The following is a 19,718-nucleotide window of genomic DNA, read 5'->3' as shown; positions in this document are numbered from 1 at the left end:
CGCAGTTGTAATTCTTTAATTGGGTGGAGGGTAAAATGGTCATTTGGTGTTAAATTGTGTATGTGGGAACAAAAATCTTTTGCTGGGGTAAGTGGGATAAGTTTTGCTTATTTTGATGCTTTGGGTCAAGGACCCAATAAAAAATCAGGCTGTTCTACTCAAAGTTTTTATGTGCACATATCACCCAGGCTGTATTGGGTCATTCTATCATCTCATGTGGCAATTCATCGACTGGAAACTACAGCCTTTTTTTTTTTTTTTTTTAGTCTTTGAAATCCAAACATCACACCATCAAGAAACACAGATAAACATCTTGGTAGGAGATCCTCTTCCCTAATGTACTTAACAATGGAGAGAAGAATAAGCATTGTCTTTACGGGATAACCTGGTTATATATCATAAAATCCAGAGGTGGCAGAAAAAAAAATCCATATAATTTGATGGTCATAGGGCTCAGAACTTTCATGAGATCATCGGAATCCAAAATTTTGTGAAAACACCATTGGCGGTTAACATGATTCAATCTACTGAAATCTTTGATGGCAAGAAGTATCTCTGCTTCCAGTATCCCTAAAATTCCAACAACCTTATCTTTCGTTTATTATAAAAGGACAGAAGAGGAGAGACCTTAGGAGACGGACCTTGATGAAACATTCTTCCATTTACGCTTCTTGTGACCAGACTTGGCTTTAAGGCTCCTGTGAAAAATACTCAATCTTTTGTCTCTATTTTTGGTTGTCCCCAGTCAACACCCAATTTTATTATCAGAAAAAAAGAACTCAAAGACCAAAGAAAAAATAAATTTGAATTCATGGGTATTAAACAGGAAAAAAGATTTCATAGGTGCATGTCTTTAGTCTTTACCTTTTCCTTAGCCAATGGACAAGCATTAACGCCATTAACAGACTTCTCCTGTTTGATAAAATCACAACATTAGGCTTATATATTGTAGTTGCACCAAGCAAAATTAAAGCATCACTAGTACAGGAACAGACCAAGTGATTTCACCAATGTAAACAAACATCCAATTCAAGGTCAGAAAGCTTCAAAAACCCTACTTTTAAGTTTTAAGATACAGGATGATAAGTTACCTTGTCTTCTCTTTCTTCATTTTCTGAATCACCTTCGCATTTTGTTTCTTCATTTTCTGACTCACCTTCACATTTTGTTTCTTCTTCATTTTCTGAATCACATTGGGACTTTGTTTCTTCTTCATTTACTGAAATACCTCTGTTCTCCATGATTTCATCAGAAATCAGCGCAGTTTCTTCTTTCGGCTGCTCCTCCATCATATCAACACTCCCTCTTTCTTTTGGTTCAAAATCCTCCCCAACTGTGAAACATCAAGCAAAGTCATATAAAGTTAAAGTAGCATACAGAATAAACAGCTAGTATCCCAAATACATTGAAAATGAAATTTGTTGAGCAGGAAAGAAGAATGTTAAATTGGGAGGAGCTTAAACTTACGTGAAGCTAAAATCAACCGTGAATCTACAAAAACCCTTACCAAAACACTTTATGTTCACATCACTAACAGTTGAATGTAATTTCTTGATATACCTTCCTCCTCCTCCTTTGATAACCTGGAATGTGGTGATCCATAGAGGTTGACGCTCTGTAGTCAAGTCATCCATGATAGTTTGGGCAAGGCAAAATTTGAAGTTCCCCAAATGAACCAAATACTCCGTTTGCTGAAAGACAGTACTGTCCCCCTTAAACCCACTCTTCAGGCCTCGCAACAACGATGGTTTCTCTAGATAATAGCTAGTACTACCATTAGACTTTTAGCCCATCCTAAGAGAGAATGCTATAACCCTCCCGTATTGTATTGACAAGGCATATATAGTACTGCCAACAATCACAGCCCTCCCCCGAAAGGGATAGTAACAACAATCATTCTTGTTTTTAGGGAGATTGACTTTATGCCATTTCGACTAGCTACGTGGAAGACCATAAATTGAGGTGGGGAATTGATCGAAACCAATACACAGCCATAACCAACAGCATAGCCAACTATCTCCATGTCTGCATTTTTCTCAGAATATAATGGAAAAGGAGGGAGTGCCTCCCAAGAGTCGGTGATGGGATCATATCGCTCAAAGGATGGCTTTGGCATCTCCGGAAAGCATATTGGATCGGCAAGGTGATAAAGCTTATCATAGGCAGATATAACAACAGCAACTGGCTTCAATGATTGAGGCGGCTTGAAAGCCTCCAAGGATCTTGATTTTGTGTCAAAAATATATCCCCTCAATGAGCCGGCCTTGGCCATGGAGGCAGCGGTGATGGTGCTCCGCTTAGTCCAGCCTAGTGCAGATGGTGGTCCTTCATTAATCAAAAGGTGCAACTTGGAGGAGCTGCAGAACCTCGCGCTCTCCAAAACAATGTTGGAAAATTTGGTCGATGGATGCTACTTCTTTCTCCAGATTTCACCTCCTACAAGATCTAAAAAATACAATATATTAGTAACAAATAATAATCATAATATTATTGTCATAATAGAGAAAATAACAAGGATTATAGAACTTATCTCTTCAATTTATAGGCTTCCGAATGACACATTACTCGAAAAAAGTTTTAGGTTGAGGCGTGTAAACACTGCCTTTAAGAGTAGATTTCGCCCCTCGGAGACAATGTCTCGGTGTAGCAGGTTTGTGGCGCCCTACCCTCCAGGGTACAACAACCGTTAATCCTTGTAACCGTACACTCGCAAACTTGGATCCTAAAACTGCTTGATTCTTTCCTTTGGCAAAATGTAAAATAGTAAAACTCTCAAAACTTTACGACAAAAAATAATTCAAGAGAGAGAGAGAGAGACTAATTTTAAAAGAGATAATGAAAGAGAAAGAGTATATATCGCATTTGGAGCAAGTGGTGTTCTGGCTTATAAAAGAGTTGCTAGCTAGTATAATTATACAAATCATAAAGAAATTGAATGATAAATTTCTAATAGAGGGGTTACAAAATGGGTAACTATTATAACCCCCATGTATGAAATAATTACTAGACGGGTTATGATCATGATAAATATATATATTAATATGAGTCAATTTGTAATTTATAATCCCAATAAGTGCTCTAAAAACAAAACTGAAATTCACAACTCTAAAATTTAAATTGATGCATTTAGAAAATAAGGCAAATACCTTTCATCATATAGTTGTGTATTTTGAAATATCAACTAAAATTCCAACAATCCCCCACATATTTCAAAATACAAGAAAGTTTACCGACAGAGGAATAAAGGGATGCGTCAAAGTAAAAATGAAAATATACCAGATGAAACTGAAAAATGGATATGCCAAAAGAAAGTGAGAATTCAATGCATTTGAACTAGTGTCTTTTGGACTATGAACTAGCCATAGGATAAGTCAGCCATGACTCACAGAAATTTGGTGAAAATAAAATTTTCTATGAACCAGAATTTCTTGATGTGAATCAGAGAGTTACTATCCACATTGAATCTCTATCAAGCTTGTTCTGCGGGTGGGCATGAATGATAGGAGCATTTTAATGCGACGTTTTACTTGCTTTTCCCTACATTTCTTGCGTTATTTCCTTATTAAAACCCTGTTTAGGAAAGTTTTCATTCTTTGATTGGGAAAGTTCCTATTTGTAGAAAGTTTCTATTTTTATAGTTTCTATTTATCATTTTTAGTAAGTTTCCATTTTCGGTAGTTTCTATTTTTCAGTTTAGGAAAGTTTCTATTTTTCTTATTAGTTTCTATTTTCAGGACCTCCGAGCTAAAATATGGAAATGAACTCATAAATGGAAAGAGGAGCTTGCGAACACCAAGGGGAGCAAAGATGAAGGTACATTGGAGTAGAAAAATGGAAATGTACTAAAAGATCAATTTTACACATATTCCTACTCCGGCTAGGAGAAACCAAGCCAAGCAAAGAAGAAGGAGCGGCCGCCTGACCAAATGAACTTCAAATGAGCTGAAACCTTCCAGATCCATTCTAGACACCCAAAGGATCATTTCTTATGAAGAGTGCCAGAGAAAAATATGAGTGGAAGGCCTTCAAACAATCAGCCCAATTTTCTACAGAAGCAAAACCAGAAAACTGGACCTGTAAGAGGTCCAGCAGCATTTCCGGCCCAACCACATGGCAATAAATTCTGAAATTTTACCACAGTAATCTACACTCATGGTGGATAATTTCATATGAAGAAGTCGAAGGCTAAAATTGAGTTCTTAGTGGAGAAATAATTGAAGGAATAAAGGGGCAGAAATTCACCTCCAAATCTGCTAACAACCTTTGTCAAACTTGAGGAGGAAAATCAAAGTTGCAAGCAAGTGGAAAAACTTGAGGAGGAAAATCAAAGTTGCAAGCAAGTGGAAAATCTTGAGGAGGAAAATCAAAGTTGCAAGCAAGTGGAAAAACTTGAGGAGGAAAATCAATTCAAGTTGAACAAGTGATAAACAAGTGGGAAGATTTTTTTTACAAATTTGTCTAACATATCTAGCCATTCATTTATGTTCATCTCCACCCTCCATTCATCATTTTTTGGGCTATAAATACACTTCTCCTCTCACTCTCAAAATACCAATTCCTTCATCCATCTCATCTTCTTTGTCTCTCCATTTCCTTTCCATTTTCCCACACATCTTCCTTCATCCATCTCATCTTCTTTGTCTCTCCATTTCCTTTCCATTTTTCTCTCCATTCTCTAGTTTTAAGTTTCTGCATTTTTAAGCAAAGAGAAGAAGAGAAGAAGAAGCCATGAAGCCTCCTAGCCGTCATCATCCACCTTGTGCCGTGATAGTGAAGTCTTACTTTAAAGATTCAAGATCAACGTCTCAAGCTCTTCATCATCCACTCCCTTCATGGTGTAATTCTATCTTTTTCCTTGTAATTTCTTTTGGTTTTCTTTGTTTAGATTTGTAGAACTATGAATTCTAGTTAACAAATAATGTTAAGGGCAAAGTTTAAAGCCCGTTTATATGTTTTGAGATAAAGTTGTGATTTCTATATGTTGATTTTTATGTTGCTTATGTGGGTTTGTTTAATTAAATTTGCATGATAGAAAGCTTTTGTATTTTAATCTTATGTGGTTGCAAACACTTAGGGTTTTGATATAATTGGTGCTAGGTTTAAGAACATGAAATCGACTTTTCGTTTTGTGTAAACTTGAATCAAAGTAGTAAAGGTTTTGTGCAAAGACCGAATTTAATTAAAGAGGATTGCAATTAGGTGGACTTTTCCATACTAAGTTGTACACTTGAGTTGATAGCCTTTCTCTATGTCTAATGCGTTGAACATGTCATGATTGACTAGCTTTCTAGGGCTTGATTGCATGTTTGATAGGATTAATCTAGGTGCTTTCGCTTAGGTTAATTAGCATTGAAAAGTAAACTATGGGAAATCATTTGCTTTCGAATGTTTCACATGATCAACTCCTCTCTCATGACATTTAAAATCAACTATAGGAATTGTAATTGGATTTCTTGCATATGGATGTGGTTTTGATCTTTGTTCCTTGCGATCCACCCTTGTATATATGTTTTTACATTTTCTTTATTTTATTTATCTTAATTTTCAATTCTATAATTCTTAAACCCCCCTTTTTATTTTGTTACTTGTATATATTTCTATTCTTTATTTTATTTTTTAAATAATACTTTATTATTTTAATTCTTTATTTGTTTATACAATTGTATATATTTATATTCTTTATTTTATTTTTGTAAATAATACTTTTCTTTATTTGTTTCACAATTACAAGTGTACCCTCAATCCTCGGATAGAACGATCCCTATTTGCTTATACTACTAACGATATTTTCAGGGTTAAATTATGCGCTTGCTTTTAGCGCATCAATGAATAGGCCATGCGCCCCTACCTGGATATTCATGAGTGCTCTAGAAAACTTGCCTAAGTTTCATAGGAAGCGGCCCCACTTCCACACTCATATAGGTAAGTCCATCAAGTGTGTACTGGAATCGAACACACCACCCATGTGTAAGGGATATGGTACTTATTAAGAACAAAGTTCATCCTCATACGTTCCAGTTAAAGCACTATCTATGCACCATAGAGATGGACTCAAAGTTTTAATCTGATAGTGCGTCACTAATCAACAAGTGACTTGTTATTACCCATATGAACCTACTTCCTGGGATCGTCATTCACATAGGTTGGGTTACCATCACTCTTGACCTTTGTTATAGGCATAATCTCATCCCCCTCGATACATTAACCACCAGCTTCGGCCTTTAGCCTAGTGGTTTTGTCAGAGTATTGGCCAAAATCAACTCTGACCTACACAACTTATTGAATAATCTCAACAATAAGTAATCTTTATTGGATTTTTAGTTATCCAATCTCATTTAAATATAAGAGCCTATTTTTTCTTGTTTTTCCTTGACCCCCACAATTTTTAGTCTGTCTGAATTAGGTTCAGGCTCATAAATATAGGCAAGACAATATCAAGCCATATATATTTAGGCAACAAATTTTTGCATGTCATGGACTTGGGAATTTAATAGGCAACAGTAATTACCGATTTCCTGACTTCGGATACCTTAGTCACCCCCACATTTGGAGCCATCAAGTGTCTCTTAATTCTTGATCAAAATTAAATTTGATCATGGAGATACATTGAATGTCTATTTTCTCAAAGCATAAACCGAAGGCAGCAGTCAATGAGATAGTTTTTCAAGGCGTCAGCATAAGGGACAATATCACGGCGTCAATTAATAAAAATCGCATATATTTATTTGTTTTGAAGCAACATTGACCGAAAGGCAACGAAAATTCAAAAGGCAACCCAAAACCTTAAGGCATCATATGCAGCTAATCATCTTAGCAAATATGGCTAGCGAACCATGTTTAGAGACTTGTTGTCTCTGCATTATATCCGGAAGCACCAATAATATAGAATTAGGAAACTATTTTCTCAGTATCCAAATTCTCAAGGCAACCATATTCATTACCATTAAAGTATGAGGCAACCGTTATATCTAATCCATAGGATAGGGTGATAGGCGCATTTTAATGTGATATTTTAAATGTTAACTCCTCACATTTTGCTTAGTTATTCCTTAACGAATCGATTTTTAACTTAATTTCTATTTTTAGGTACATTGGAGTAGATGAAGAAGAAATGAGTGTTACGTCCATAATTACCTAGAAATGATGGAGAAGAATGAAAATGCACTAAAAAGTCAACCTTGAATATTTTCTTACTCCGGCTAGGAGAATCAGAGCCAAGCAAGGAAGAAGGAGCGGCCACCTGACCATTTGAACTCGAAATGAGCTGAAACTCTCCATATCCATTCTAGACACCCAAAGGATCATTTCTTATGAAGAGTACCAGAGAAAAATATGAGTGGAAGGCCTTCAAACAATCAGCCCAATTTTCTACAGAAGCAAAACCGGAAAACTGGACCTGTAAGAGGTCCAGCAGCATTTCCGGCCCAACCACATGGAATAAAGCTCTGAAAATTTGTCAGGATGATCTACACTCATAGTGGAACATTTTTTATGAAGAAGTGGAAGGCTCATTCTGAAGTTTTGATGGAGAAATAATTGAAGGAATAAAGGGGAAGAAACTGACCTGAAAACAGCTCAACACCACATATTCATGTTTCCCACCCATATGAAGAAAGCATTTCTTTTTCCTTGGATACATTTTTTCTACTCTAAAAGGTCATCATCACTTCCACATTTCTTCACCTTCATGCTTTGCTTTCATCATTACCTCATCTTTTACATATTTTACAAACCACTCTCATACTCCACTTTCATTATTTTTCTTCATCTCATCATTTCACTCTTCTTTTTCTTCCCTATTTAAACACCTTCTCCTCTCACTCTCAATCACCAATTTCTGAATCCATAACACAATTCCTTTATCCATTTCATCTTCTTTGTCTCTCTATTTCCTCTCCATATTTCTTTTTCATTCTCTAGTTTTCTTGTTCTTCATTTTCAAGCCAAGAGAAAGAGAAGCCATGCAATACATCAATTTCCTAACCGCCATCCACCCTTGTGTCGTCCCTAGAAGATTGCTTGCTTTCAAGGATCTTCAAGTTCTTCGTTTCAAGGCTTTATCATTCATCTTTCAAGGTGTATTATATCCTTTCTCTTGTTTTCTTTGTTTGATTTTGTAAGAACTATGAATTCTAGTTAACAAATAATGTTAAGGGCAAAGTTTAAAGCCCATTTATATGTTTTGAGATAAAGTTGTGATTTCTATATGTTGATTTTTATGTTGCTTATGTGGGTTTGTTTAATTAAATTTGCATGATAGAAAACTTTTGTATTTTAATCTTATGTGGTTGCAAACACTTAGGGTTTTGATATAATTGGTGCTAGGTTTAAGAACATGAAATCGACTTTTCGTTTTGTGTAAACTTGAATCAAAGTAGTAAAAGTTTTGTGCAAAGACCGAATTTAATTAAAGAGGATTGCAATTAGGTGGACTTTTCCATACTAAGTTGTACACTTGAGTTGATAGCATTTCTCTATGTCTAATGCGTTGAACATGTCATGATTGACTAGCTTTCTAGGGCTTGATTGCATGTTTGATAGGATTAATCTAGGTGCTTTCGCTTAGGTTAATTAGCATTGAAAAGTAAAATATGGGAATTCATTTGCTTTCGAATGTTTCACATGATCAACTCCTCTCTCATGACATTTAAAATCAACTATAGGAATTGTAATTGGATTTCTTGCATATGGATGTGGTTTTGATCTTTGTTCCTTGCGTTCCACCCTTGTATATATGTTTTTACATTTTAATTATTTTGTTAACTTAGTTTTATTTTCGAAAAAAAACCAAAAACAAAATCCCCCATTTTTCGTAAATAATGTTTATACTTGTGAATATCTTTGTAAATATTATACTTTGTTTTAATTTTAATTGTTTATTTGTTTGACAATGACAGGTGTACCCTCAATCCCCGGAATAGAACGATCCCTATTTACTTATATTACTAACGATATTTTCAGGGTTAAATTATGCGCTTGCTTTGAGCGCATCATAGGGTCTGATTCATCATTCAAGATGTAAATGAGGCAATTCTTATTACCTGTAACAAAACTTTAAGGCAACATTTTTTCCTTTTTCGAGGACATCAACTGTAGGGACATTAATATTCCGAGGCAGCAAATTGCCATAGGCAACCATCAATGTAAAATTGACAAAATAATTTCTCAATGCATTATTCATGATAACACATTTATTTTTCAGGCAACCAAGGCATCATCTTAATCAAGAGGCAACAACTTTATTATTTCCGAAAAAACAATAATCCGAAGGCAACATTTAAACTTTTGAAGGGACATATTCCGAAGGCAACACCAAGGGATAACTTTTCTAGTTATAACGGTAAAGAGTATTTTAAAGCATAGAAATAACTTTTAGAGTTATTACGGTAAAGAATATTTTAATGCATAGAAAATAGGCTAAACCATAAGACACAATAAATAGTATGAAAATAGTAAAATGATTACAAAAATTATATACAGCTATTAATATAGAAAAGTAAATGTGCAAAAACGGTTAGTTTTTAAGTTACAAACACAATACATTGAATAATGAGGTGAATGCAAATTAAACTAAAATTAATGGTAGCACATGCTCCATGCATTACTAACCAAAAAATGCACATTATCAACATTCAAATGCAAAAGTAAACCCATTAGTAATGAAAATTTATACACTTTACTATCGTAACACATATTAAAGGACGATAAATTATAATAAAATCATGTATGTAACTGTAACCGTAACCGTGCAAAATAAATAGTATTACAAGAAAATCTTATTGGAGCAAACAATATTGTAAGACTGCAAAACTGTTTTTTTTTTCAACGGACAACCATTAAGACCTCAAGGAAAGGAATGAATGCAATAGATTAATAACAATCTGGGCATATTGAGATCTTAATTGAAATGCTAAGCACACACCTTATAATCATAAGCCAAAATAAAATAAAATTGAAGCTTAATGCTTGATTAAAATGCAACGGACATTTTGCAATCTACAAGAAGCTAACTGCCATACTAATAATTCTAAACCTAGAAAAACAAACTCATTCATAGATATATCTCAAGATATAGTATTGACTTCATTCTCAAAACAACTCACAATATATTCTTTTCAAAATTTTGGAGTAGAAAGGCAATATGTTTAATGAGAAAGAGTTATACTCGCAACAACTACATGAATACCAGACTTATCTTTATGTCCAAGCGTTTCACAAGGAAACATCCACCAACGATCTCTACTCTTAAGATTGTTGGAAAATTTGGTCGATGGATGCTACTTCTTTCTCCAGATTTCACCTCCTACAAGATCTCAAAAATACAATATATTAGTAACAAATAATAATCATAATATTATTGTCATAATAGAGAAAATAACAAGGATTATAGAACTTATCTCTTCAATTTATAGGCTTCCGAATGACACATTACTCGAAAAGAGTTTTAGGTTGAGGCGTGTAAACACTGCCCTTAAGAGTAGATTTCGCCCCTCGGAGACAATGTCTCGGTGTAGCAGGTTTGTGGCGCCCTACCCTCCAGGGTACAACAACCGTTAATCCTTGTAAGCGTACACTCGCAAACTTGGATCCTAAAACTGCTTGATTCTTTCCTTTGGCAAAATGTAAAATAGTAAAACTCTCAAAACTTTACGACAAAAAATAATTCAAGAGAGAGAGAGAGAGACTAATTTTAAAAGAGATAATGAAAGAGAAAGAGTATATATCGCATTTGGAGCAAGTGGTGTTCTGGCTTATAAAAGAATTGCTAGCTAGTATAATTATACAAATCATAAAGAGATTGAATGATAAATTTATAATAGAGGGGTTACAAAATGGGTAACTATTATAACCCCCATGTATGAAATAATTACTAGACGGGTTATGATCATGATAAATATATATATTAATATGAGTCAATTTGTAATTTATAATCCCAATAAGTGCTCTAAAAACAAAACTGAAATTCACAACTCCAAAATTTAAATTGATGCATTTAGAAAATAAGGCAAATACCTTTCATCATATAGTTGTGTATTTTGAAATATCAACTAAAATTCCAACAAACAAAATAGTCCGGGACCTCAAACTTGGTTTTATCGAAGAAGTTTGCTACAGGGTTAAGTAATTCATGCTTTTCTCCCATAACTTTTCCTGATCATTCTTCTTCAACTTTAACTTCATATAACCCACTTGTATATTTTACAGCAGTATAACTCACTAGTATATATACAGATCTAGCTTCCCCTACCTCCATGGTATACTCCCTAGCTAGTATTATCAATTGCAGGTACCTATAGAGTATAGCAGAGAGAGGACGAGCGAAGAACCAAATAAGGTCAAAGCAATACATTGATCGAGAAAATACATTCTTAATTGAAATGAAAGAGTAAAACATGAATTGAATTAGAGCATGCATACAAAAGTTGGCATATTTACCTAGCAATTTAGTAGGGCAACAAGTAATCCTAGACTCGATTCAAAACTTAGAGCTTCATGATCAGTAATGATTATAAGACAAGGTAGAGAGAGAACAAAAGAAAATTCTTTAGGAATATGGGGAAATCATAATCACTCTAGTTAACCTTATGCTTAATATATTTAGGAATGCGAAGAAAGATGGATGCGAGGATTCTTACCAACGGATGGCGTTCTCTACAAGGCAGAGCAGAGCTTCTAAGTACTACTCTAAACCTCCTTTGTGGCCTCCGCAGGCTAAACCCTAAACTTGATATCAGGACGATCGAGTGCTGCAAATCTGTAGGGTTTAGGGTTTTTAGTGTCAAGTCTCTGTTTTTTTTTTTTGCAAGCATATGTAAATCCTCATTATGTTAGGAATTTAGGATAACCTAATATTTAAAAGTTTCAAAATGACACTTATGTGTAATTTTCTATATTTAAATCCCTTCCACTAGAGGATTCCTTTTTTTTATTTTTCTAGGGATAGGACATTAGACTAACTTTTCAATCACATTTCGTCATCTCAACCGTTCAGCTTTTAGGTCCTAATGTATAGATCATTTCTGCAAATTTTCAGCTAAATCGGTGATTGTTAAGGTATCAAACTAGATTAAATCAGTGGACAAACCAAATCTGTCAAACTTGAACCGTTCATACTTATAATCTTAAATTGCCATTTTGAATGCTTTAACGATCGCCGATTTTGCTAAAAATTTGCAGAGGTGATCTACACATTAGGACCTAAAAATTGAACGGTTGAAATGCAAAAATATTATTGGAAAGTTAGTCTAATGTTTTATCCCTAAAAAAAAAAAAAAAAAAAAAAAAGTATCTCTCACTAGAAAGAACCTATATATATATATATATATATATATATATATATATATATATATCAACTTTGCCATCATCATCTCAATCATAATATCGATCAACATTGAGAAGGAAGCCTTAATTCTCTCAAACTAGGTATTGAATCGAAATAAAACTTGATTCAAAACAGCCATGGAAGGGAAACCTAAATCTGTTTTTATGGTGGCGCATTCTGATGACGGCTCATATAGTGCCCTATATGAAGTGAAAATCCAACCTGGAGGAGAAGTTATAGGCGTCGTAGGCGGAGGAGGAAGATTAGCAGCAACTCATAAAAAACGCCGCCAGCTACTTGAGCCGGTGGTCAAGTTGTTTGATGACAAAGGTATAGTGGTACCGGAGCATTCAAACTTGGCAACTGCAAGGTTCTTCAGCCGCTCCAAGTTATACCTATGGCTAAACGAAAGCAATTCTAAAATGCATAACAAAGAGACCACTACCAACTCAACATCCGCACTCTGCTATGGATATGTTTTGGACACGGAGGCGAAGTCATTGGTCCCATTCAAGTCACCTCAAGCACATAAGCCATCAGCAACTGTTATTTCCGCCTTTGGTAAGCTTTATCTTCTTGCGAATCCAGAATGCTGGCCGGAGATCCCAACCCCGGCCTTTGAGCGATATGATCCTGCTACTAATTGTTGGGAATCCCTCCCTCCTTTTCCAGGTTATAATCACCGGAAAGAGATTAGAATAATAGGTTATGCCGTCTGTTCCAGTTTTATTCTGTTCACAGCAGACCACCATAAGGAATACGTGGCATTCAATGTGACCAGAAAACAATGGGCTTTTGATGTGACCAGAAAACAATGGCATAAAGTCAAAGTGTGGCCGCCTACTCAATATCGTTTAACGAATGGTTCAGTCGGCCGGGGGAGGGCCGTGGTTTTAGGTGATACTATCTATACCTTTAACTATTCATGTAGTAGTGTAGTGGCATTCAACTTTTGGTGGGATTTAGATGAGGATGGTGATGTTACTTTCTATGTAAGCCCAGAATCCGTTTTGAAAGGCTTGGAGATTAGGTTGGGGACAAAAGGAAAGAAAGAAGGGTATTTGGTTCATTTGGGGAACTTGGATTTTTGTCTTGTCCAAAATTTCTTCCAACGTAGTAGAACTGGTCGTCAAGAATTTTGCATCACCAGGTTTCAGGTTGTGGTCGAAGGAGGAGGAAGGCATATCAAGACCTTACATTCAACTATTTGTGAAGTGGACACCCCCGACTCTAATTTCATTTGTTTAAGTTACTGCTTGACTGCCGATGTTGATGATATTGAACCCAAAGAAGAAGAGAGAGTGATCACTACTAGGTCCATGCAACAGGAAGAACAAGGTGTTGTTTCAACAAATGAATTAGAAGAAACAAAGCAATGCAGCCTTTTCGGCACATCAGACATCCCACAAGAGTTGATCTTTGATATCCTTGCAAGGCTGTCAACCAAAGATTTGATTAGACTCACGTGCGTTTCTAAAGCATGGAATGCTGCCATCCAAGACCCACAATTGGCCAAACTGCATCTCCATCTCTCCATCAAGATCATCAACTCTTTGGATCCCACCTTTTATATTCTTTCATCTGCACATCTATCAGATCATGACTTTTATCCAGTGGCCTTGTTCAACAATAACACAAAGGGTAGAGTTGTGAAAGTTAAGCATCGATCAAAACAGGTTCAGCAAAGAGCAAACATCTTAGGTTACTGTAATGGTTTGCTTTGCATTTCTGGATGGTCTAGGGATGTCAATGAATATGAAGACTTTGGTTTGTGGAATCCAACAATACAAAAGTTCAAGAAGATTCCCTTGTCAGCCTTCAGTAAATTCACGAAGAGGGAAACCTTTTATGGATTAGGGTATGATTCAGTTAACGACGATTATAAATTTGTGCGATTGGCACAGTTTGAGGATCATCATCGGAGTGGTGTTGTTACAAGTTCGGAAGTGCAGGTCTACAGTCTAAAATCGCACTCATGGAAAAGGATCCAAGACTTGCCTGCTCATCTTAACAAAGATTTTGAACTTGCCTCTATAGGGGTTTGTGTTGACGGTGCTTTACATTGGTTGATGAGATTACGTGGTGAAAGTGTAAGAGGGATGATAGTTCTAACCCTTCATCTCACAACTGAAGAGTATCACTGGTTTTCTACCCCTGATTATAATTATCCATGTCGCTGTGCAAATTCAAAGGACGAGCGTAAAAACAGGCACTGTTTGTTTTTGCAAGTTTTGGGAGGGTGCTTATGTTTTCGATTCCAATGTGATCTCCTGGATGCTTGGATTTTGAAGGAAAATGGAGTTGCCGAATCATGGACTAAACTTTATTCTACCAAGGAATTGCCCGAGTTATTTTCCTGCCAGCCGTTGATGCTTTCTGAGTGTGGTAAAATGGTTCTTTTCTCAAATCACTTCGGGAACACTTTCTGGTTTGATTTAGAGAATAAGAAACGTAAAGCGGTGGCCAGACCTGATGAGCGTATTTTTGGCTTTGACACGTTAATTACTTGTCAAACCCTTCATCTTCTTAGGAGGCGACCAGAGCTTCCTTGTAATTACTGTTACTAATTTCAGTGTAGGGCTCATACATGTCATATTTCATGTATATCTATCATCTTGAGGACTATCACTTTGACAACTCGTGTTAACTATGAGAAAATTCTCATTAAGACAAATAAGATTCACTGATGTATTTTCCTTTTCGTTTCCATGGACGGACCTTTTGCTTAGCTTCATTTGTTTAACGACTTGTGTATCTCTGGTGTTTCATGCTCTAAACGTCGATCTGTCTTGGTTTGCTTGTTTTAAGCATCCATCTTCAATCTGTTTGTTTCATGCACCTCGACAGCTGCAGAGAAGAAAAGGGGTAAATAGAGCTCCCTTCAGCAAGAATTTCCCTTTGATCATAACTTCCTATTATGTTTCGGCCTTTTTTTTAACTTCATTATTAGAAACCAGAACCTAAACCAAAACTAAGCTAGTAATTCCTTCTGTTCTTTCAACTAGTGAAAGAGATTTTGCATAAGCGTATTTTGAGTAATTGTAAAACAGAGACACCCTACAATTTTTGTGAATTGTAATTTGTAAAACAGAAACATTTTTGGGAAAGAAAAAAAAAAAGCTGGAGGAAAGCTTGTTACAGCATTTTCTAGATGTGTGAGATAAATTCCAGCAAAAGATGGGCATAATAGCCGAACGATCCTGATCACTTGGTCAGCAACTGACTAGGGATCATTTGCACACTTACCGTCCGATTTCAATCCGACGGTTGACAGATCTCTTTTCCCAAAATCTAAATATCTATCAACCGTCCGATTTCAATCGGACGGTAAGTGTGCAAACTGACCAGGTGATCGGGACTGATAGCCGAATTAGTCGCAACCCCAAAAGGTTTTTACAAGCCGGAAACTTCGGTCTCTTGTGCTTTTGAACTTTGAAGCAGCCAACTCCCAGCACAAGTAACAATTTTGATAAGCGTTGTCACTTTCAACAACTGTGTTTTCATCCATCCTCAGTAAAGTTCCAATCCTAGTCAAAAAAGGGTTGATGAAATCAACCATTTTTCTTGAGGCAGAAGCCGACCCACTACACAAAGATGAAAGATGTCACCTCTAAAAGTCTTTTAACCACTCTGATAAGGTATTGCCCATAAGATGTGTATAATGTATTTTATATATAATGATGCTACAACAACCATCATCCATAATTGCGGACCTGACCAGATTCAATTCACAATCACACATTCACACAACTCTTATTTGCCACCAAAACCCAACTTGATATTTTTCCACTTATAGCAATAGAAACCACTAGTCATTTCATATCAGGCCCACCCAGCCACCAACAACAATAATGAGCAGGGCACCTGTTATTTTCAGTTATATCAGCAGCTACTAACAAACACAGCCACTCGAAACAAGGAGAAGATTCCAAGAGGTATTAGCACAAAACAACAAGAACAGGAGGGCATAACATAACATTATCTCAAGGGTCTGTACAACAAACTAGAGGAACAAATTCAGTCACCTAATTTACCCTGTCAATCTTGGGATAGCTTTTTTATCTTAACCCAAATGCTCTAAATTATAAACCAAGTCCACAAAATACAACATTCTCAAGCAACACTGATGATGTTGTCCCCATTGCCGAAGCTTGACATTGCTTGGAAAGCCGAATGCCTTGACGATGATTCCCTCGAGTTCATTGACAAGGAGAGGTTGAGAGCTAGAGGCGATGTGTCGATTGTCGCATTCAAGTTTAGATCAGATGCTTCTGTAGCATGAGGGGCCGAGTGCAGAGCAACTGGATGGACGATCTTAGGGGAAGGACACCCCGGATTTCCTTGTCCCAGTTTTAGATTTCCTGTTGGTTTCTTAGTGGCGACTTGTACAACAGCTGGACCTACGTTCATTGGAAAAATTGGCACCATCGAAAATCCATTAGGATTGCAAGATTCGGATTGTGGTGGAGGTGGTGGCAACGAGTGCAGGTGAGATGTGTTATCTTGATGATGTACTTGCTCTTCTTCCATTGGAGTTGCAGGGACCTAACAAACATAACATGTGGTTTTAATGATAAGCTTAATTGTCTAATGAAATTAAACACTAACTATACAATCAAAATAATAACATGCACACAAGAGACTACTAATCAACTTTTTGTTCAAGCATTTAACCAACCATAACCATTAACCACATAGTAAGTCAAATATTGAGCAGATCACCAGTAAATAATCCGATTGTAAGGTAATAAAAACAGATATGATACAAATTTCACAAATTTATCTCTCTAGACAACCACTTTCAATACCCAATCCAGTTCAAAACTCCAGATAAAACATCTTCAGCTCCAATTACCAACACAAAATAAATTGGATTGTCTTGTAAAGTGAAAAGAGAATGGATTTGTTACCGAATCGGTGGTGATATCAAATAGGCTAGATCTGCGGCGGCGGCGATTGTGGTTGCTCCGGCGGAGAAAGTACTTCTGAGCATGGCTAGCCACCTGAGTCGGCGTGCGAGTCTTGACATAGTTCCTTGAGATCCCTCTCCAATCTCCTTTCCCTACTTTCTGCAATCCAAGCAGAAATAGCTTGTGCTCATCCTCCGTCCACGGAACTCCTGATCAACCAAATTCACACAAAAATTTCAACAACAAATCACTAATCCGATCATGGATCCATCAACAATTACATGGCACATGCAAACCAATTGCTCACAGAAAAATTCAAACTCTAAGCGACTGATTGATTGATCAGAGGAGATCATTAGATCAGAGAAAACCGACTAACCTCGCTTGCGTTCGCGCTCGCGGTTCCCGCCAGAATTGTGAACGACGTCGTTCTCAGATACGTAACCAGCGACGGCGTCTTCCTTGCCGGCGCCGGCGCCGGAGCTGTTATTGTTGTTGTTGGAGGCCTCGGTAGGCTGTTCGTACTGCGAGAGATTGTTGAGACTGACGCTCTTCCTCATGGAGTCAACCACCACGCGCACGCCGAACAGCATGAACTCTTTGGCCGCGCCGGCGGCGGGATCGACGGTGGTGGAGCAAGTGCCGGAGGACATCTTCGGCGATGGATCTGAGGCCGTACGATTTCGAGAGAGAGAGAGAGAGAGGAGTTGGAAATGATGAAAAAAGATTAGGCTGAGTTGGGCCTATAATAATCCTATATATATATATATATATATGGGAGGGACGAAAATGGATCAGCACCATTTCACACTTTACCCAAAAAAGGTAAACAGTCATTCCATTTTTGTTACCTTTTTTGTTTTTATTTTTTGGCTTTGTTTATTGACTTACGGGAGTAAAAAAGTAAAAGGGTAAAAAAAAAAAAGGAGGCTGGTGGTAGCATGTGGATTGTGGATTAAGCGGTGTAAAGGTGTGGGCCCTTGTGCTGCGTTTGACACGTGGGATTTTTAATAGTCTGAGTGCACCTTTTTCATGTTTTATGCTGTCTGGTTAAGGTATCTTCTCTCGTAAGTAAATCGAAATCTTGGGTCATGCGGATCACTAGAGTAATATGATCAGTCAATAAAATAGTGATACACATGATATTTATATTATAGTCATTTTCAAGTAAAGATAGAAAAGAAGTTTATTTGATCGTTGATATGAAGTGAATCTGAATGTAGTGGACCACAAATCACAAAGTAAAGGTGTTTTCTCGTTGTTTTAAAAATTAGATAACACGATAAGTAGTAAGTCGTCTATTTTTCATACCTACAACGCTTCTTATTCATTAGTTCTTCTTTTGAAATAAGTAAATCTAAATAAAGATTGCCAAAAATCTAGTTAATTTTCGTAACGTTTTGTCATTGATAATTGACCCATAATAATAATGATAATGCACCAAACAATAAGAACTCATGTGCTAAGTCAAATGAATGTTGAAATGAACCAAAATTTGGGATTGATGGATCAAAGCAAACAAGATATTTAGATTTAATGAGATGATCAACATCAACACTACCTATAAATTGCTACCAACAAACAAACCAATAAAGTGGCACATGGAACATGACTTGTTTGTGTGACAAAATATTGCCTATGAAGCTTTTTATCTAAAAAAGAAATCCATAATTCAAGATAAGATTAGATGGTCTATAATCACTCAAACATCCAAACAAGTGGCATGACAACTATACCAATCAGTATGTACGCTCAAAGATTCCAAAATCTCATTATGGATTTGCCCATAATCCAAAAAATCATACATTACCATTTGGAGTAACCAAATACCATTTGAATTTGATTGCACAAAGATACCTTGTGATTTGTCCTTAATCAAAATGGAAATAGTTAAACATGAATAATTAAGTGACTAAACACAATCTCATGGGCTCATGGCCCCCAACCCAACCGCCAATTCCTGCTGTCTTTTAGAATCAAAACGAAAGGGCATCGCACATGCTGGTGACTGGTTTAGCATTTTTCATAGATATTTTAACCTATCTCTATCTTTTTAAAATTTCCCTTTCTTTATACGGTCAAACCCATCTTGTTTATCGATAATTGTGAGCTTAACCAAATAATTAACTCATCCAAACCACTCACGCAGAAAAGACTACCTAGAAATATTATTCTTTTCTCAAATCAAAATAAAATTGATAATAGCTTCTCGTATAATTCTGTATCATTATGTGTTTTGTTATCTGAACTGTAATTGATTTACATTAAATAAACTCGTCACTCATTAGTATATTACAAATAATTTCTCTTTTTACGTTTTTTTTAAATAGAAGTTGATATCATTAAATCAACAGCAAAAAAGCTGTAGTTTACCAAAACTTACATAAGAAATCCTGCAAGAAAATCCTGATTAACATACCTAAGCTAAAGCACACCATTAAGGATCACTCGGACGTTCATATTTAAGCGAGCCTATATAAGAATGA

At 36.2% G+C, this 19,718-nt stretch overlaps 1 protein-coding gene and 1 long non-coding RNA gene across 2 annotated transcripts; both read right to left on the bottom strand.

Annotated features, from left to right (window-relative positions):
* Positions 1-178: 178 nt before the first annotated feature.
* On the bottom strand, positions 179-2,521 carry LOC121050288. The gene is made up of 4 exons (XR_005802555.1): positions 1,468-2,521; positions 1,092-1,333; positions 865-912; positions 179-725 (listed from the first exon to the last, which is right to left on the bottom strand). It is a non-coding gene; the product is annotated as an uncharacterized LOC121050288 (long non-coding RNA).
* A 13,724-nt stretch (positions 2,522-16,245) lies between these two features.
* LOC112178787 (transcription factor MYB1R1) lies at positions 16,246-17,976 on the bottom strand. The gene is made up of 3 exons (XM_024317006.2): positions 17,612-17,976; positions 17,233-17,441; positions 16,246-16,867 (listed from the first exon to the last, which is right to left on the bottom strand). Exons 1-3 carry the CDS (start codon positions 17,883-17,885, stop codon positions 16,436-16,438), a joined length of 915 nt encoding a protein of 304 aa, XP_024172774.1. The 5' UTR covers positions 17,886-17,976; the 3' UTR covers positions 16,246-16,435.
* Positions 17,977-19,718: the final 1,742 nt, after the last annotated feature.

The sequence above is a fragment of the Rosa chinensis genome, chromosome 7 (genome assembly GCF_002994745.2).
Source record: "Rosa chinensis cultivar Old Blush chromosome 7, RchiOBHm-V2, whole genome shotgun sequence".
NCBI lineage: Eukaryota > Viridiplantae > Streptophyta > Magnoliopsida > Rosales > Rosaceae > Rosa > Rosa chinensis.
This window is presented reverse-complemented; position numbering and strand designations above follow the sequence as displayed.